Genomic DNA, 21,895 nt, shown 5'->3' with positions numbered 1-21,895 from the left:
CATACCGAGCGAAATGCTTAGAGGTATTTCATCTCTCTTTGTGTTCTGAGTTCAAATTCTGCTGAGGTCAACTTTGCCTTTCATCCTTTTGGAGTCGATAAATTAAGTACCAGTTACGCACTGGGGTTCGATGTAATCAACTTAATCCCTTCGTCTGTCCTTGTTTGTCCCCTCTATGTTTAGCTCCTTGTGGGCAATAAAGAAATAAGAAATGTTAGCACGCCGGGCAAAATGCTTAGCGGTATTTCGTCTCTCTTTATGTTCTGAGTTCAAATTCCACTGAGGTTGACTTTGCCTTTCATCCTTTCAAGATTAATAAAATAAGTACCATATTTATATAGATATGTATTTATGTATGCATGTGAGTAGCAGAAATAAGTCTTTGAGAATCAGTTTTTAGTTGGATCAAAAAAAGCTGGGCATTCACTGGTAGCTTCAGTGCTGCTTGACAGCACTGGGTAGTTAGGGATCAATATTATTGAAAGGCATTAAAATCCTTATTATTTTCAGACAACAGCTGATGAAGAAAATGCTCTGTGGTTCAGACCATATGTAAAATATAAACTATATTTATCTTTCCTGCAGAATTTAAACAGTGAATCTCTGTTAGTGTGTGGTTTGGATTCTGGAACTCTTGGATTATTCTACTTTAAAAAGCCAGTTACTCAGCTCTTTGAGACCCCTTTTAAAAATGAACCTGGAGCTCTGAAGGTTTTCATACAGGTGAGCATTCATCTTAATCTTCATCATTTTTTTTCTCTTCTCCATTTGTTTTACTGTCTTTCTCTTTTCTGGTATTCTTCGATCCCTTGATAGACCAATGATTATCCTTAGTCTCTTAGTACTTACTAATGGTCTGGGTAATATTTAGACTATCATGTTTAAACCCTTCACGAGGCCTTGATTCCAGATAATGTATAAACTTTTGATAATGTCTGGATCCTTGATGATATCAAAGATCCTTTATAATGTCTAGCGCCTCTGTAATGTCTGTTTTTGATAATGTTAGAACAATATAGAGGTAATATAGAGGTTATTGATAAAGTATTGACATCTATAATAATGAATGCCAAAATGAATTTCTGTGTGTCAGTGTGTCACACTTTGACCTCCTTCTCTCACTATTCAGTGACACTTCTACTATTCCTCATGATGGAGTGAAAGTAATAGTAGACATGGAGACAGCGAGGGCAGTAGTAGATTGACGGTTGTGATGGTAATTGAGTCATAGTAATAGTATGAGCTGCAGTTGTAATAGAGCTGGAGGGACAGTGATGATGTTGGTGGTGGTGGTAGCTGAGGCAGTCAGGGATGATGGTGATAGTAAGCAATGTGAGGGACATTGGTGATGGTAGTGCAGGGGAAGGTGGCGAAGTCAAAGGTATTGATGGTGGTGGTGTCAAAAGTTTGAATGGTGTGTGTATGACAGTTGTGGTGGCAATGGTGGTGGTACTGGTGATGGCGGTGGTTGAAAACAATCAACAGAAAGACAGAGAGAGAACGAAAGAGGTTAGACAGAAAAAAAATTGTACTGACCCCTGAATGGGGAGACAAAAAAAGTTTGTTTATCATGCAGTTTTGCAATAAGTTCCAAGTTGACAAATTATATCATTGTTTTGATGAAAATTGTTCATTGCTTGAAAAATATTGGTCAATAAAATTTAACATGTACTCAATGCATGAAGTGTCATTATTGGGCTCAAGGACCAATGTAGAGCCCTCAACAGGAGCTAGCTTAAAAGACACTTAATAAGGCAGCTTTTAAGCTTGTTTTTAATAAAAGTAAGATTGTTGATAATATCTAAACCTGTAATAATATCAAGATCCTTGATAATGTATAAAATCCTTGATAATAAAGAGACCCTTGGTAATGCATAAACCTTGCATATTGTCAAATTCCTTGATAATGTATGAAGTTTTGATAATTTCTAACCCTTTGATACTATGTAGATCCTTTGCAGCATAATGACTTCATAATATTTCGTTTTGGGATTTGGTTTGCAAGATTCTTTATATGAGTTTGTGTGTTGAAGCATATTCTGTTGTGTCTGGGGAGAGTCATTTTCTTTTCCTGCCTTATAATATAACACACTCACCGGTAAAATTTCCACTTTTTCTTATTTTTGTTTTTCCTAAAATTTTCTTTGCGTCTTGCAACCTTTTCAATAGTCTTTTTTCTTCTTTTTCTTTTTCCTAAAATTTTCGTTGCGTCTTGCAACCCTTTCAATAGTCAAGACTATTAAAAAGGTTGCAAGATGCATTGAAAATTTTAGGAAAAAAAAATAAGAAAAAAGTGGAAATTTTACTGGTGAGTGTGTTATATTATAAGGCATAAAAAGAAAATGACTCTCCCCAGACACAACAGAATAGACTTCATAATACCTAAGCCTTTGATAATATCCCAACTCCTGACAACTTGATAAACTTAAACTCATGATAAAGTACAAATGCTTTATAATATATGGTAGTGGTGGTTACTGTAGGGGTGGGTGTGCTGGCGGTGGTTGTGGGAGCAGCGATATTAAAAATGGTTACAACGGAGATAAGGAAGATCGCCATCATTATCATCTTCCTCACCATTATCATCATCATCACCATCATCATTGTCATAACACATTTCTTCATCAGTACATTTCCAACTTTCCTTTATTTGCAGGATTTGAAATCTCAACATTCCAAGTGGGTGAGATATACCTGTCTACCTGCACTCCACTCTGAGATGATCCGACAGGTGAAATATCTGCCAGAGAATGGTGCCATCATTTCATCCAGCAGTTGCCCAAACAGTTCTCTGTTGATATCTGACATCAACAGGTTCAAACAGACCTATGTCTTCAAATCCCCAAAGGTTTTTTATTTTAACTTTTTTGGAAATAGTTTTTGACAATTAATATTAAGTATTAGTCATAGGGGTGTCTGCATCTCAGTTGTTGCTTTTCACGACTTTTCTGCAATGCATGCTCCAGCTTTCTTCTGGGGCGTCTTGTGATTCACCTTAGTACCTTGCCTCGGATTGAACTCAGCACCTCTTGGGAACTGCACTACACTAACTAGTTCCTTTATCCACTATGCTATGCCTTAGGTAGTGTCAGAGAGAATTTTTAAGGCTTATAAAGCTCCATTGACGTCTTATGTTGGCTCTGTAGTGAAAAGCAACAACCAAGATGAAGACACTATTCTAACTAATACATAATATAACAAAAAATCCTCATCTCAGAAAATACACAATTGCATTATCCAGTCGATACAAAGCTGACATAAAATATAAGAGAGATAGGTGCATCATCATCATCATTTAACGTCCACTTGTTCATGCTTGCATAGATCAGATGGAATTCATTGAGGCAGATTTTCTACAACTGGATGCTCTTCCTGTTGCCAAACCACACCTGTTTCCAAGCAAGATAATATTTTCCCAAAGCTAGACATGATCTTCATTTCCAGAAGACTGGAAATGAACAGCCTTATTTACATAATGATGTATGAGTTAAACTAATTAAAACAATGTAGATATAAATCGTCATAAATATATGATCTAAAGATGTGGTTAATGAATTGAAAATTATCATCTTAATAATAACAGTTCCTTTCAGAGTGTCAGCGTTTAAAAAAGAATCTTTATACTTCTAAACTAAGTGTAGTTTAGAAATATAAAAATTCTTTAATTTTCTCTGAGACTGCATAGTTATGAAATCCAAGAATAAGACACCCGATAACGATTTGAGAACAGACTGTCTATAAACCTCATCGAAATAACGATGAGGCTGATAGACAGGAAAATTATAATCTTAGTGATAGTATGTTATACCAGACATTTACACATTCAATATGATAAATTCAGACAGTAATGGAAAATAACTGCAATTGTCAAAAAAGTTCGTACTAATCCATACTTTGTTTATTGATATTGAATGGAAAATAAATTTATTTATCATCCAAAATCGGCAATATGTACAGCTTTACTTTCCTATATAAACTTCACTGAGATCATGTTTAACAGCAGATTAAACTAGCATATCAGCTACTTCTAGTATTGATCTACGTAAAACAACATATCAATAGCCCAAGTTATGTTTGGCAAAGAAAAATAAAAACGAGACACGATTAGTTTTGGACAGAGTAATCTCCCTTGGATATGGGTTTAAAAAAAAACTTCCAATAGGTGATTGACAGAAAATATATTTTATTTTACACTTTGAAGCTAAAAAAAACAAAAAACAAAAAAAAAACAATCTTATCTAATATCAATTCACTGTCATATCCACATGACTGAGCTGAGGTTACACAACAGAATTTATGAATTCTTCTTCATGAATAAGAAAATACTGAATCATAGAGTCACTAGTCTAACACTGAGCTAAGACACTCACCACTTCTGTTTTCATCAAACATTGATCATGGATATCTATTCAGATCAATATCTATTCGTCATGAAACCATGATCTTGTTGTAATATAGACACTATACTACAAATATACATATACCGATTTTTATACTCTTACTTGCAAGAGAATTTTATTGGTTTCAAATTTTGGCACAAGGCCAGGGGAGTGTATAAGTCGATTACTTTGACCCCCTGTATTCAACTGGTACTTATTTTATCGACCCCGAAACAATGAAAGGCAAAGTCAACCTTGGCAGAAATTGAACACAGAACATGAAAATGGATGAAAAGTCATTAAGCATTTTACCTAGAATGCTAACAATTCTGCCAGATCAATGCCTTATTACAAGAGAATATCGAGCACTAATGTTTATTGTAAAGCCATAAAGTGACACACCTCATATATAATATTTACTCTCTTAAGTCTTTCAGTCTTTGGACTGTGGCCATGGTGGGTCACAACCTTCATTCGAATGGGATAGGCTACTCAACCCGAAGAAAATTCTAACTGGGCCCCACTTGCAAGGTCATGTGCTGTTTATCTTGATTATAAAATCACCATGTCGTGCACATATGGTTGTGATGCATGTGTCTGGTGAATCCTTATCAGACGGTTAGTCATGATGGGTATATTGGGCTTCGTATATTTGTACTCCAGTGTCACTTTGATGTCATGCACTGCTTCCTCACTCACTCACTCAATAATAATTAATAATAACATCAACCCCCCCGCCAGAGTTTCACTTGTACTTAATTTATCAAACAATAAAAAACAATATAAATTAAACAAAGTAAAACTCCCAATAGGGGAGACGCTTTAAAGGTCCTTGTGGAAAACCCCACAAAAGCCATGGATATCAGATCTTTTATTTTTACAGGTGTATACTCAGAATTGTGGAGGCACATGGCCTAGTAAAAGTTGAACAAATTGATACCAGTAATTACTTTTTACTTTTTATTAAGTCTGGTACTTAATCTACATTTTCACCAAACCACTAAGTAAACAAACCAACCACTGTTATCAAGCTGGGCAAGTGTCTTCTACTGTAGTTCCAGGTTAACCAATGTTTTGTGGGTAGATTTGGTAAATAGAAACTGTACAAGCCCCCACCATACATCCATTAATCTATGCTAGCATGAGTTAGACAAATACATATTAATAAAGCAATCTATGTCTACACTTTTTTAGTTAGTTTAACTTATACATCATTAGACAAACAAGGTGGTTCATTTCTAGTCTTCTATGAAAATTATGTCTAGCTTCGGGAATATATTGCATTACTTGGAATCATATGAAGGTTGACGGCAGGAAGAGCATCTGGTCGTTAAACAAATACATATTATTAAGGCAATCTAGATGTCTTTCTGGTCACTAACCTTACCTGAATGGGATTTTAGTCCTATCACTAACCCTAACCCAAAGGGATTTTTATTTCTCATGTCTTTGGAAAGAAAGAGCTTTCAGATGATTTGTTGACTGGGAAATGTCATCAAAGAATACCATCCATAGCTCAGCTTAGTAGAGAATATAATACACACCACACACACACATTAATGCTATATATAAAAATAATCTTTTCTACAATAGGCAAAAGGCCTGAAATTTGTGGGCAGTAAGTCGATCACATCAACCCCAGTACTTGGCTGGTACTTAATTTATTGACACTGAAAGGATGAAAGGCAAAGTCAACCTCAGTGGAATTTGAAGTTAGAATGTAAAAATGGGCAAAGTATTGCTAAGCATTTTGCCCAGCATGGGGAAATCTTTAAATGAACACTCTCATATATATATAAAAAGCACCATCCGTTCGTGGCCATTGCCAGCCTCGCCTGGCCCCCGTGCCGGTTGCATGTAAAAAGCACCATCCGTTCATGGCCATTGCCAGCCTTGCCTGGCCCCCGTGCTGGTGGCACATAAAAAGCACCATCCGATTGTGGCCGTTTGCCAGACTCGTCTGGCACCTGTGCCGGTGGCACATAAAAAGCATCCACTACACTCATGGAGTGGTTGGCGTTAGGAAGGGCATCCAGCCGTAGAAACATTGCCAGATCAAACTGGGCCTGGTGCAGCCTTCTGGCTTCCCAGACCCCAGTTGAACCGTCCAACCCACGCTAAACGATGATGATGATGATGATGATATATATATATATATATGTATATGTATATCTGTGTGTCTGTGTATGTCTTATTTTATTAATGTTACCCCATCAAACTTTCAGGGAGTTGAATGTTTCGACTACAACAAAAGCATAAACATCCTTGTTAGTGGAAGCGCAAACCACAACGTCCAGTTATGGAACCCTTACATGACCAGTAAACCAATTGCAATCCTGCGGGGTCATAATACAGGAGTCATTGCGGTGGCTCTACACAAGGCATTGCTGCAAATTTTCAGTCTTTCACGTGATGCTGTAAGTTAGCATTTATATAACATATATACAATTTGTTGATTTTTTTTTCATTTTTATCTCTTTTGTTTTTCTTTAATCCTTTAGCATTTAAACCAGCCATATCCAGCCAAAATTTTCTACCTGTTTTATGTGAGTGTATATATGTGTATATATGTGAGTGTATGTATATGTATGTATGTATGTATGTATGTATGTATGTATAGCTTCCTAGATAGATAGATAGACAGACAGACAGGCAGGCAGACAGACAGACAGACAGACAGACAGACAGACAGACAGACAGACAGATAGATAGATAGATAGATAGATAGATAGATAGATAGATAGATAGATAGATAGACAGAGACAGGATAGCAGGTAGGCAGGTAGACATATATGTATGTATGTATGTATGTATGTATGTATGTATGTATGTATGTATGTATGTATGTATGTATGTATAGCTTCCTAGAAAGATAGATAGATAGAGACAGGATAGCAGGTAGGTAGGTAGACAGGCAGGTAGGCAGACAAGCAGACAGACAGACAGATAGATAGCTAGCTATGTTTGGTTGAGAAGCTTGCTTTTGAGTGGAAGATGGAAACTGAAGTAAGCCTGTCATATGTATATATGTATGAGTATAAAGCAAAATTTCAAGATGATGATGGTGCACGAGTATTTGTAAATGTTTGTTTGTGTGTGTATGTGTGTGTATAATGATACATATTGTTTTCCTTATGACATTTTTCTCCAATCTTTTTCCCAAGGTCATCAAAGTATGGGACCTGAAGGAACACACTTGCTTACAAACAATAGCTATGAAATTTCCCAGCAGCATTCATGGCCGTGTACCTGAACACGGACAGTTCCCAATGTGTCTTTTAACTTCTCCAAACCACAACTGCCTTCTGGTCACCTGCAATGACTACATAGGTCAGCTAAGCCTAGGAAATACAACAAAGAATCAGCTGACCACCCCGGTCACTCATGATACTCAGCTTTGCTGTGCACTTTACAACCAATTCTTTAAACAGGTTTGTAATTTTATCAAAATTCAAATATAAAAAATAAAAGAACAGTGAGTTTTTTGGGGTTTTTTTGATGTTTAATGTTTAGCAATGAAATTAGTAGAAATGGTATGGAGATAGCCAGAGGTCTATCTATCCTTCACAAACAGAAACTCAGAAATTCATCACCCTTTAATGAAAGATTATGTGTAGAACCAGAGACATGTTTGTGTTTCTCTGTGTGTGTGAGTGTGTGTTGTGTGTGTGTGTGTGTGTGCGTGTGTGTGTGCGTGTGTGTGTGTGTGTGTGATTTTTCAGCATGTCTGGACTGTTTAATTCAGACACTTTTTCTCTTCATCTTTTCTCTCTTCTCATCTATCCTTTCTGTAGAAGAGTATAGGCTCAAAATGTTAAACATTTCTTCCAATTTTCCTGAGTATCTCATTGACTAAATTAGTTACACTGGATACTTATATTAAGTTACAGCTTTCAGAACACTAACTAGTTGAGTAGCTAATCAAATATGCAAATTAGTTAATGCTATATTAAAATCTCAAGTACATAATCACAAAAATAAACCATGTTTGAATAGAATTGTGTTTTATCTGTCAATAGCAACATTTCGTTTCAATAAAATAGTCAATGCCTTGCTAATCACATTTCACAGAAAATTTCAGTAATGCCAGTAAAATGCCTGGTTTTGTAGTCAAAATTGTTTAAATAGTTCTCTGAATTTTTTCTTTTCTTTAAATCAACTAAATTTTGGCTGCTTTCTTTGTGTTTTAGCTGCTAAAACACAAAGAATTTATAAGCAAAATATGCCAGATGGTTCAAACGAATGTTTCTTTATTAAATGAAACTATTTTCGAAAGCTGCACATGTAACAATGAATACAAAGATCAGGGCTATACCACATGTAAATAGCAGGCAGATCTATTGAATGTAGCACTCAAGAATATGTCATTCTGTATAGAAGTATTTTTCTATTCAGTGACAGATGATCAGTGTGAATTCTCAATACAGAAAATTAAGCGTTTTTCAAGACAAAAAAAAACTGATATTTTTTCAAATACTTTGAAACTTCAGTAAAATATTAAGGAATACATGACCAATGAATATGTGAAAAGGGTGAACCAAACAACTTTATTTTATTTTTTATCTTTCTTTTTGTATCTCTTACTTGTTTCAGTCTTCAGGCTGTGGCCATACTAGGGCACTGCCTAGAAGAATTTTTAGTTGAATGAATTGACCCTAGAACTTTTTTTTTAAGCCTGGTACTTATTCTATCGATCTCATTTGCCAAACCACTAAGCTACGGAGTGATGGGGGACACATAGATACAAAGATCTGCACACACACACACACACACACATTCGATTGGCTTCTTTCAGCTTCCGTCTACCAAATCCACTCACAAGGCTTGGTCAGCAGAGACTATAGTCGAAGAACACTTGCTTGAGGCAAACTTCTTACCACACACCCAGCCCTGAACCTTTTATTTAATCACAACAAATCCCATTTTTAATTTTTTTTTTAAGTATGTGATTTCCACAATGTGCTTAATTTTGCCTGAAGCAAATTTCAACAGAACCTTTTGATATACGGAGATGTACTTGCATAGCAAGTGATTTGATCTGAGATCGTGTGCTGGAACGAAAACAATTGCAGCGTGGAAGGTGTTTGTAAGCCATTTAAGAAACATACAAAAGCCGTTTGATTCACTTCAACATTTAAGTTTAATTTGTCAAACTATTTTCGTCACTTTAAGACCGTGACCTGTTCACTGACAAAAATCCATGCTGCATCTCGGAGATGCAATAATATTTTGCTATATTGTTATATTTCGGAATGGTCATTTTTTTTTTTTTTTATTTCTTGTCAATGAACTATAAACATTCATAAACATAATATTTTGTTTATATATTATTGAAACAGAAGGTTACTATTGTCAGATGTAATAATTATATTTAAACATGGGAAAATATATATCAGTTTATTAAGGAATGTAACCCATCTAGGAATTTGAAAACTGATTATGTCTAATTTAGATGTGCTATGCTTACTATTTCACTCCTTGTAAGTTTTACATCTAGCAATCTCTGATAATTTTTCATGATATCTTATCACATTTTTGATATCAACTTACCACATTCTCCACATAATAATTAAACTGCCAGTATTAGGCATGAAAAGAGAAATTTATGAAATATTCTGAATTGAAGTTTCAATATGCTAGACTTCTTCAACATTTCCAAAAAAACAGGATGTATTTAATTCCTCAGTTTTTACATAAGGCCACAGATTTGAAGGAGAGGTTTATAGGCAGCTGAAACATCTTCAGTATACAGCTGTTATTTCTTTCTTTTATCATAAATTAGTTACGAAGCTTGCTTCCCAACCACATGGTCTAGGATTCAGTCTTGCAGCATAGCATTTATGCAAGGATTTTCTACTATGACCCCAGGCTGCCCAAAGTGGATTTATTAGACAGAAGCTGAAAGAAGCCTGACACGTGTAGGTCTATGTATGTATGTTGTTATTTAGTTTTATTTCAGGATTTCATGTCAATAGAGAAACAACCGGTTTCTAACCTAGATCCAAGGCTCCAGTACACTCTGTTAAGTGGTTGGAGTTAAGGAGGGCATGAAGCTATAGAAACCAAGCCAAAACAGACAACTGGAACCTGGTGCAGCTCTCCAGCTTACCAGCTTCAGTCAAGCCATCTAACCCATGCCAGCATGGAAAACAGACGTTAAATGGTGATGGTGGTGGTGGTAGTAATGTGAGTGTATCCTTATCTTGACATCATGTAATGGTTGTAAGTGGGCATCACCATCATATAAACGATTGTTGTTTGTTTCCAGTCTTTCATGGAAAACTTGTTTGGCCATTGGGAAATATTAACTTGCTTGGAAACAGGATGCTTTTAGCAGTGGAATCCATGACAATATAATCATTCTGACCAGGTTTTCAGTTTTATCTGCCTTTCACACAGGTCACAGAAGTCCTGAAAATATGAAAACAGATATAACTGAAATGAAATTTTATTCCAGAACATAGAGAAATAAAACTAAATAATGCTCAACATCATATAGACCTGTGTTACTGCATTATAATCCTACATAATACTTGTGTAGATGAAGATGGTGAACATAGGCGTAGGAGTGGCTGTGTGGTAAGTAGCTTGCTTACCAACCACATGGTTCCAGGTTCAGTCCCACTGCATGACACCTTGGGCAAATGTCCTCTACTATAGCTTCGGGCCAACCAAAGTCTTGTGAGTGGATTTGGTAAACGGAAACTGAAAGAAGCCCATCGTATATATATATATATATATATATATATATATATATATATATATATATATATATATATATATATATATATATATATGTGTATATATATATATATATATATATATATGTATGTGTATTTGTGTGTCTGTGTTTGTCCCCCCAACATCGCCTGACAACCAATGCAGGTGTGTTTACATCCCTGTAACTTAGCGGTTCGGCAAAAGAGACCAATAGAATAAGTACTAGGCTTACAAAGAATAAGTCCTCGGGTTGATTTGCTTGACTAAAGGTGGTGCTCCAGCATAGCCAGTCAAAATGACTGAAACAAATAAAAGAATAAAAGAGTAAAAGAGGCAAAATTGTTAGCACACAGGCTAAAATGCTTAGTCACATCTCATCTGACTTTATGTTCTGAGTTCAAACTCCACCAAAGTCGACTTTGCCTTTCATCCTTTTGAGGTCATTAAAATAAGTACCAGTTGAGTAATGGGGTCGGCGTAATTGATATGGCCCCTTCCTCAAAAATTTCGAGCCTTTTGCCCAAAGTAGAATGGATAATTATGTGGATGTGATCTACAAGAGTCATCTCTTCCTTAGAAATCTGTGGTCTTTTGCCCAATTCAAACATTTTTATATAGCTGAGTGCCTTATTTATTGCTGGTATCCTATCACTTTACCATCTTTAAATATTGTTTGATTTATTTTTAAAAAATTATTGTAAAATGATGAAAACTTATTCCAAAAAAAATTTTAATTACTAAATTTGATATCTCCAAAATAGGTGGTAACTGGTTGTGATTCATCTACCATTGCTGTCTGGGACATCGAAGCTGGAAGTAAGGCAATTGTTTTTTCCAATGCTCATGGAAATGAAGAAATCACATGCATGAAGTTTGATGCCACATGGCGTCGCCTGTTGACTGGTGCCAGAAATGGAACAATAAAGGTCAGAACTACTTACAGTGTTAAATCTTGAAGTTTCCATTAGTATCCAGTGTTTAGCCTTGGTTTCACGATTTCTGTGGTTGTCATTATGTTTAAAGCCAGCTCAGTTCATCTCATTATATGCATATATGTACATATATGTGTATGTATGTGTGTGTGAGTGTGTGTGTGTGTGTGTGTGTGTGTGTATGTGTATATCCTCATTATCATCATCATATAACGTCCATCATCCATACTAGCATGGGTTGGACAGTTTCACCTGGCTGGAACGTTGGAAGGCTGCACCAGACTCCAGTCTGATTTGGCATGGTTTTTTATGGCTGGATGCCCTTCCTAATGCCAACCACTGCAAGAGTGTAATGGATGCTTTTACATGCCACCAGCACGGGTGCCATTTGCATGACACTGGGTTGTGTTTACATGCCACCAGCACAGATGCCAATTTGTGTGACACCGGTATCTGCCATGACGGCAATTTTGCTTAGTTTGATGGGTCTTCTTCTCAAGCATGACATAATGCCAAAGGTCTGTGAGGCCCAACATTTGAAAGGTACTCAGCCACTTTTCCTCCATGAGGCCCAGTATATATATATATATCAGGAAAACCTGGGACGAGGTGGTGAAGCACGACCTTCGAACTTTAGGTCTCACTGAGGAAATGACTAGAGACCGAGTCCTCTGGAAGTGTGCTGTGCGCGAGAAGACCCGGCAGGACAAGTGAGTCCATAACCCGTGGCCTTCTACATGGGATGAAGCCAGCCTACATATGCATACCTTCCCTTCTTGGGACACAAAACTCTACTTGTGAAGACCTGTTGAGGCAAGTGAGGATCAGAATCGAAATCGATCAATGGAAATTGCAGATGTGTTACCAGTGCCGGTGGCATGCCGAAACTCTACTTGTGAAGACCCATTGAGGCAAGTGAGGATCAGAATGGAAATTGATCAATGGAAATTGCAGATGTGTTACCAGTGCCGGTGGCATGTAAGAGAGCCTTCCGTTTCGCGACCGTTGCCAGCACCGCCCCGTTTTTGTGTCCGTTGCCAGACTCGCCTGGCCCTCGTGTCAGTGGCACATAAAAAGCACCATCCGTTCGTGGCCGTTTGCCAGCTCTGTCTGGCACCTGTGCGGGTGGCACGTAAAAAGCACCCACTACACTCACGGAGTGGTTGGCGTTAGGAAGGGCATCCAGCCGTAGAAACACTGCCAGATTTGACTGGGCCTGATGAAGCCTTCTGGCTTCACAGACCCCAGTAGAACCGTCCAACCCATGCTAGCATGGAAAACGGACGCTAAACGACGATGATGATGATGATGATATATATATATATATATACGGGGTTGGATAAAATCATGGAAACTAGCATCATAGCATCATAACTTTGAAATATCTATAAAACCATTAAAAGCTTGTTTAGTTTTATGTTTTTTGATTTATTATTAGTGTTGCTTAATATGTTTTGCTAAAATTGCTATTTCTTTTCAGATATCATCAGAAAAAGGTAATTAAAATTCATTAAAATGACAAATCTATCGAACTTTCAAAGAGGTCAAATTGTTGGTGCTCGTATAGCAGGCACTAGCATAACAAAAACAGCCGAAATGTTTGGTGTATCAAGAAGTACTGTCTCGAAAGTAATGACAGCCTTTGAGAAAGTGGGAAAAACCTCCTTGTCAAAACAAAACTCCAGAAGAAAACCAAAACTTTCAGATAGGGACCTTTGGACTCTTACGCGAATTGTTAGTAAGGATCACAAAAGTACAGCTCCCGAAATTACTGCAGAGCTTAATGACCACCTCGAGAACCCAGTTTCCACAGTAACTGTTCACCAGGAGCTGCACAAAGCTGGATTTCACAGAAGGGCTGCAATCAGAAAACCACTACTTTCAAAAACAAGCATTGCAAAGAGTTTAGAGTTGAATAAAAATCTACAGAATTGGTCTCTAGAGCAGTGGAAGAATGTTATTTTCTCGGAGTGTCATCCTTTACCCTATTTCCAACCACCGGCCAAGTATACGTGTGGAGACAGCCAAATGAAGCATTTGACCCAGACTGCCTTCTTCCAACTATTAAACATGGAGGAGGATCTGTGATGATCTGGGGTGGGGGCTATATCTTGGAAATTCACCAAGAAAATGGTTGTTGAAGGGGGCTACACACCAAAGTAAGTATACAATGTTGATGAAACTGCACTTTTCTGGAAGTGCATGCCTGCTAGAACTTTTATTTCTCAAGAAGAAAAATCAACACCAGGATTTAAAGCTTCCAAAAATCGTCTAACACTTCTTTTTGGAGGAAATATCAATGGCGATATGAAATTAAAGCCCCTATTCGTGTATCATTCAATATGTGAAAAGTTTAATCAACCTCTGATTTGGTGTTCAAATAAGAAGGCACAGATAACCAAACACCTTTTCAAAGAGTGTTTTACAAATGCCTTTTGTCCTGCCTTAGAAAGAAACAGTGCCAGACATATTTCCAACAAAACATTGCTTCTTTTAGACAATGCACTGGACCACCCATCAAATTTAGATGATCTTACTGATAACATGAGAGTTGAATATATATTCCTAAAAATACAACTTCTTTGCTCCAGCCAATGGATCAAGGTGTGATAGCTAGCTTCAAAATATATTATCTGAGAAAAACTTTCAAACAACTTATGAAAGCAATTGACAGGGAGGATAAACCTACAATTAGAGATTTCTGGAAGAAATTCAACATAATGGATGTTGTGGATAATATAGCTGAATCATAGGATGAAGTGAAACCTTCAACTTTGAATAGTGCTTGGAAAAATATATGACCAGATTGTATTAGTGACATTACAAGTTTTCCTCAAGTAGAAAGTGTACATAAAATTTGGAAAGATATTGTGACACTTGCAAAAGATGTAGTATTTGAAGAAGTCAAAGCTGATGATGTGACTGAGTTGCTAGTGTCCTAGAGAGAAAGTCAATCGAATGAGGAGCTGATGTTGTGAGAAAAAGAACATGCTGAGAATACAGATGATACAATAGAAGTTCCACCTAAACCACTTAAATTGGTTACAAAACGTATTGCTAAAGGTCTTCATGTTTTTGTTGATAATGATCTTAATCTTGAATAAAACATAAAAATTACCAGAAGAGTTTACAATAAGTTCAGTTTCTATACCGAGCTGTACAAAGGGATACTGCATCATACAACAAACAACTTTGGAATAGCTCTTTACCCTTCAAGTTGATGTTTCTTATTTCTTATTTCTCTACTGCCCCCACAAGGGGCTACACACAGAGGGAACAGACAAGAACAGACAAATGGATTAAGTCAATTATATCAACCCCAGAAGGAGCGGCAGACGAAATACCGCTAAGCATTTTGCCTAGCATGCTAATGTTTCTACGAGCTCACCGCCATCACCCCTCGAGCTGATGTTGGTAATAATGAAGTATAAGATAGTATATATTGTCCTTCATCCTCCTAGTAATGCTCATTCCACCACCCCTTACACTGTTGTCAATATCTTTTGTGGTAAGAATGTACCCTTGCAATATTACAATTCTTATTAATTCTCTAATGTATTCCTCTTGAAATGCTTTTCTGTTTTTATGTATCAATATTGTTATTTTCATGTATAAAGGTAATTTTCTGTTGTTTTCTTGTACATTTTTTAATGAAAGAGTCTGTAGGAATGCAATCTTGATAACATGAAAATCAGTAGGAAATTCAATTGTGCATTACGGGATTTTGGGTTACAGTTAGATTTTCAGGAATCCATTGCTTCTGTAAAGCAAGAGATTCTTGTATGTATGTATGTATGTATGTATGTATGTATGTATGTATGTATGTATGTATGTATGTATGTATGTATGTATGTATATATATATATATAATATATATATATATATATATAATATATATATATATATATATATTGTGCCAGTGACACATGAATATCGAATCAAATATCAATGGAAACAGTAGTTGTGATACCTGTGCTGGTGACACATAAAAAGCACCATCCGAACGTGGCCGTTGCCAGTGCAGCCTCCACCGGCTTCTGTGCCAGTGGCACATAAAAAGCACCATCCGAACGTGACCGATGCCTACCCCGCCTCGAATAGCTTCTGTGCCGGTGGCACATGAACATCGAACCAAATATCAATGGAAACAGTAGTTGTGATACCTGTGCCGGTGACACATAAAAAGCACCATCCGAACATGGCCGTTGCCAGTGCAGCCTCCACTGGCTTCTGTGCCGGTGGCACATAAAAAGCACCATCCGAACGTGACCGATGCCAACCCCGCCTCGAATGGCTTCTGTGCCGGTGGCACATAAAAAGCACCATCCGAACGTAGCCGATGCCAGCACTGCCCCGACTAGCTTCTGTGCCGGTGGCACATAAAAAGCACCATCCGAGCGTGGCCGACGCCAGCACCGCCTCGACTGGCTTCTGTGCCGGTGGCACATAAAAAGAACCAACCGATCGTGGGATCCCTGAACATCTCGCTGTGCTTGAGGAGACCTGTTGAGTCAAGTGCATGTACATGAACATCGAACCAAATATCAATGGAAACAGTAGTTGTGATACCTGTGCCGGTGACACATAAAAAGCACCATCTGAACGTGGCCGTTGCCAGTGCAGCCTCCACTGGCTTCTGTGCCGGTGGCACATAAAAAGCACCATCCGAACGTGACCGATGCCAACCCTGCCTCGAATGGCTTCTTATTACATAATATTGAGGTCTCTTTCTTTCTTTTGTTATCTTACCGTTATTACCAAAATATATATGTATATATGATCTCAGACATAATTCCATGTATACTAACAGAAATGTTCCATACAATACATTTACTACAGCCATCTGATATTTCAATCATTTTATCGTTCTTTACTTTTAATGATAAGAAAAAAAATATGTCGGTTATTTCAGGTATGGAACTTCCAAAATGGTCATAACCTGCATAAACTGGAACCGGTCGCTGATGCTGATGTCACTGGTCTTTTAGCCCTCAATGACCGTAAAGTTATTCTTGCAGTTGGCTGGAGTCGTTTAATTACTCTGTACGACGATTCGGATCCAGACGTAAATAGTAGTTCTTTTTACTTATATTCATATATTTACACACACACACACACACACACGCACACATAGTGAATGTACAATCAAAAGTCCAGGGAAAAGAGAAAGTTTATGGTGAATTAAAGCAGAACTTACAGCTCTTGTACCCTGACTATGAATTCTCATTTGTATCTATCATCATAGGTGCATTAGGTTATGTACCTGCAAATCTGCACAAAAACCTTGAAATACTTGGTTTCACAGAGAAAGCAAAAGAAATTAATGAGGATTCTCCAGATCCAATCTATCAGTGGCACGATGAGGATTTGTGAGACATTCCAAAGATTCTCCATCTGAGATTCTTATGTGTTAAGTTATACACACTTGGGTGTATGCATCAACAGTTCAACCAACACACCAACTCAACCACATATTTCCAAACACCAGCATCTCTCTTAACTCTTTTGCCAACATCCTCTCACAAGGCTTTGGTAAGCCCAGAACTATAGTAGAAAACACTTGCCCTAGGTACCATGTAGTGGGACTGAACCTGGAACCAAAGTGATTGGAAAGCAAGTTTCTTAAACATGCAACCACTCCTGAAATTCCAAACATAAATCTTTCTCATTCTCTCTCTCTCTCTCCTCTCTCTCTCTCTCTCTCTCTCTCTCTCTCTCTCTTTCTCTCTCTCTTTCTCTCTCTCTCTTTGTATCTTCTCTCTCTTTCTCTTTCTCTCTCTATCTCTCTCTCTTACTCTCTCTCTCCCTCTCTTTCTCTTTCTCACTTTCTCATACACACATACATCCACACACTTTCTCTCACACTCTTTATCACCTAAACTTTACATATTCACTTATTTCTTTTGGTCCACTCTCTCTCTCCCTGTCTCCCCCTCTCCCCCTCTCCCCCTGTCTCCCCTCTCTCCCTTCTCTCCCTTCTCTCCCCCCTCTATTCCTCTCTCTCTTTTCTACAGTCTTTTTCTCTTTCTCTACAGAATATGTATGTGACTGCAGATTTATCATGGAGAGGTGGCCAGTTACACAAAGATGACATCTCCGCTATGGACCACTGTCCACCCAACCTGTTGGCAACTGCCAGTTTTGATGGAATTGTATATATTTGGAAACTAGAGACGGAAAAACTCCTCATGAAGATAATTCACCAAAATGATGGAAACAACTTGTGAGTGGCATTGATCTTTTACATTTTTTTACTGGTTTAATTCATCAGACTTACCCCATACCGGAGCACTGCTTTCTAAGATTTTTAGTCTATGATATATAGAGGAAGAGCGATAGATAAATATATCATTATCATCATCATCATTTAATGCCCCTTTTCCATGCTGGCATTGGTTGAATGGTTTGACAGGAGCGGACAAGCCAGAGGACTGCACCAGGCTTTACTAGTACAGGATTTTATGGCTAGATGCCCTTCCTAATGCTAACCACCTTACAGAGTGGGCTGGGTGCTTTACATAAATATATATACCTGATAGAAAGAGAGTATTATCTTCTTTCTTATTAACAACAACTTAGCTGGGTTATCTTTAAGGCCCTTTCATTCCAGGTTTTGTTTCGATATCTGGAATTTCTTCTCCAATTCTGCTAAAGATTCTGCAATAAGAGCTGGGTCATCTGCAGTAACAGCAAGCATATAGCAGTTCCCACAGGCACCCAGTTTTGAATTCCTCTGTTATGACCTGGAGGACTATAATGAATAAGAGTGGACTGAGAATTGATCCATAGTGAACCCCTACTTATATACTAAATTCATTACTGTATTCATGGCTGACTCTTACCTTACTGATTCCAGGTTTTGTTTCGATATCTGGAATTTCTTCTCCAATTCTGCTAAAGATTCTGCAATAAGAGCAGGGTCATCTGCAGTAAGAGCAAGCATATAGCAGTTCCCACAGGCACCCAGTTTTGAATTCCTCTATTATGACCTGGAGGACTATAATGAATAAGAGTGAACATGGGTTGTACAGCTCTAACTTCCTTAGGGACCACCATATAACAGAGCAGGGAACTCTGTCAAAAGCTTTCTCCAGATTGACAAAGGCTAAGTATAATGGCTTACTTTTGGCCGAGTACTTTTCTTGCAGCTGTCTCACTAGGAAGATGGCATCTGTGGTACTCTTCCCAGGTACAAAACCAAACTGCATCTCATCTAATTTAATTCTATTTCTAATCAATTGAGCTATAACCCTCTCAGTAACTTTCATGACTTGGTCTAGCAATTTAATACCTCTGTAGTTCTTTCTATCTAAGGCATCACCTTTATCCTTATAGCAGCTAACTATAATAGTACTACACCAGTCATTGGGGATGGTGCCTTCCTGAATAACCTGATTAACTATACGGGTGACAAAGCCGTATCCTATACCACCAGAAATTTTAATCATCTCAGCAGTGATTCCTGATGGCTCAGGGGCTTTCTCTGTCTTATGTCCTTAATTGCCTTGTCTATTATGCTGCTATCAACTCTGATGGCTGGTCCCTCAGTTGGTTTGATATTTGGTAGACTCTCCTTCTCCCATTCATTTTCCACATTTAATAACCTTTCATAGTGACACTTCCATGTGTCTTAGTGACTCAGAAGAGTCACTAAAGTGCAAGCATACAATTAGCCATTCACACACATTTCTCACCTACCACATCTCCATTTTCTATGATACATTGCTTTGCAATCCTGAACACCTCATGCCTCTGATTCTCATGCTGTAGAACATTTACAAATCTCTTTCCTTCCACTACTCCTTTTGCTATGTATACCTGATGCCTAGCTGCACTTTTGGCTACCTTATATAATTCTCTGCTTCCACTATTTTCTCAGTCTTTCCAAGCCTGTCTTTTTGCTTTTATAGCACCATCAGTTTCCTTGCTCCACCACCATGTCACCCATGGTCTTGCTGGGACTCTGCACCAACTACGACTTCATCCATAGCCCTCAGTTGATTGTCCCACAAGGACTTTTATGTCCCAACTCTTCCTCTCTTTCATCAGAAGTTTCCATTAGCAAATCTCTAAATTTATGTCTGTTTACTGGGTCTTTGAACTTCCATAGTCTTCTTTCCTTGATTGGTTTATTTCTCCAAGTCTTTCTATTTCTAATTACTGACAAGTAACCTATGTTGGGGTGTACACTCTTCACTTGGGAAAAATTTACATTTTTAAGCAGCCATCTATCTCGTTGCCTGGTGGGGAAGTAGTCAATGTGGCTTATATCAACCCCTATCACTTAGGCTGGTATTCATTTTAACAGGCACAGGAGTGGCTGTGTGGTAAGTAGCTTGCTTACCAACCACATGGTTCCGAGTTCATTCCCACTGCGTGGAACCTTGGGCAAGTGTCTTCTACTATAGCCTCGGGCCGAATAAAACCTTGTGAGTAGATTTGGTAGATGGAAACTGAAAGAAGCCCGTCGTATATATGTATATGTGGGTATATGTTTGTGTGTTTGTGTTTGTCCCTCAATATCGCTTGACAACCGATGGTGGTGTGTTTACGTCCCTGTAACTTAGCAGTTCAGCAAAAGAGATTCTTAACAAATGGTTGAGTAAAGCTATTTTCAGAGAGGCAGCAGCAACAGTTGCGGCAGTAGTAGTAGTAGTAGTAGTAGTAGTAGTAGTAGTAGTAGTAGTAGTAGTAGTAGTAGTCGAGCAGCAGCAGCATAGTAGTAGTTGTGCAACAAAAAGTTTTACTACCAAGACAGGTAGTAAAAGAATTTGTTGCATACTATCATAAGCTGTATCCTATACCACCAGAAATTTTAATCATCTCGGCAGTGATTCCTGATGGCTCAGGGACTTTCTTCGTCTTCATGTCCTTAATTGCCTTATCTGTTATGCTGCTATCAACTCTGATGGCTGGTCCCTCAGTTGGTTTGATATTTGGTAGACTCTCCTTCTCCTATTCATTTTCCACATTTAATAACCTTTCATAGTGACACTTCCATGTGTCTTAGTGACTCAGAGGAGTCACTAAAGTGCAAGCATACACACACACACACCACACACACACACACAAACACAAACACACACATATTTTCCAAAATGGAACATACAGTATATGCGAGATCTTTGAAACCATTCCTTGCAGGCAACCAATTCCTGTAGATGTTGTCATGTTTTTGAAGTACAGAGCTTTGAAGTTCAGAGATGCTGCAACACTTATTTCTAGTGTCTCTGGAAACTTCCATTGGTGGAATATAGCGACAGAATCTATAGAATTTGGTAAGTAAATATTTGATAATATATAATTAATTGTATGATGATGTATGATTTTGGTGGACTATCAACTGTTCTGTTTTCACGACAGTTATTTGAGTGTGTGCACGCATGCACATGTGTGTGTGTGTGTGTGCATGCACATGTGTGTGTGTGTGTGCATCATTGTCTTCATCACTGTCATCATAATCATCATCATCGTCGTCATTGTCGTCGTCATTGTTATCGTCGTAGTTGTCATCGCTGTCGTCATCATCTTTATCATCATCATCATCATCATCATCGTCATCATCGTCATTGTCATCGTCGTCATCATCATCATCGTCATCAGCTTCATCATCATCATCATCATCATCGTCATCATCATTATCAACATCATCGTCGTCATTGTCATCGTCGTCGTCATCATCATCATCATCGCTATCAGCAGCAGCAGCATTGTTTTAGCATTCACTTTCCCATATTTCCATGAGTCAGACAGATTTTATCGAGGTAGATTGTCTATAGTCAGATGCTCTTGCTGCTGCCAATCTTCAACTGTTTTCCATACAAGGTAATATTTCCCCATAGCCAGACATGTTTTCACAGAATA

The 21,895-nt window shown here is 37.9% G+C and overlaps 1 protein-coding gene across 3 annotated transcripts in view; it reads left to right on the top strand.

Moving 5' to 3' along the window:
• Positions 1 to 21,895, top strand: part of LOC115212136 (WD repeat-containing protein on Y chromosome-like) — a 130,579-nt gene that overhangs the window by 54,512 nt on the left and 54,172 nt on the right. For all 3 annotated transcript variants that reach the window (XM_036503394.1, XM_036503393.1, XM_036503395.1), the window contains 8 exons: positions 586 to 723; positions 2,657 to 2,848; positions 6,605 to 6,796; positions 7,544 to 7,810; positions 11,861 to 12,025; positions 16,944 to 17,096; positions 18,067 to 18,254; positions 21,176 to 21,309. In XM_036503394.1, coding sequence (XP_036359287.1) covers positions 586 to 723; positions 2,657 to 2,848; positions 6,605 to 6,796; positions 7,544 to 7,810; positions 11,861 to 12,025; positions 16,944 to 17,096; positions 18,067 to 18,254; positions 21,176 to 21,309 — 1,429 coding nt within the window. The remainder of the gene's footprint in view (positions 1 to 585; positions 724 to 2,656; positions 2,849 to 6,604; positions 6,797 to 7,543; positions 7,811 to 11,860; positions 12,026 to 16,943; positions 17,097 to 18,066; positions 18,255 to 21,175; positions 21,310 to 21,895) is intronic.

The sequence above is a fragment of the Octopus sinensis genome, linkage group LG5 (genome assembly GCF_006345805.1).
Source record: "Octopus sinensis linkage group LG5, ASM634580v1, whole genome shotgun sequence".
NCBI lineage: Eukaryota > Metazoa > Mollusca > Cephalopoda > Octopoda > Octopodidae > Octopus > Octopus sinensis.
This window is presented reverse-complemented; position numbering and strand designations above follow the sequence as displayed.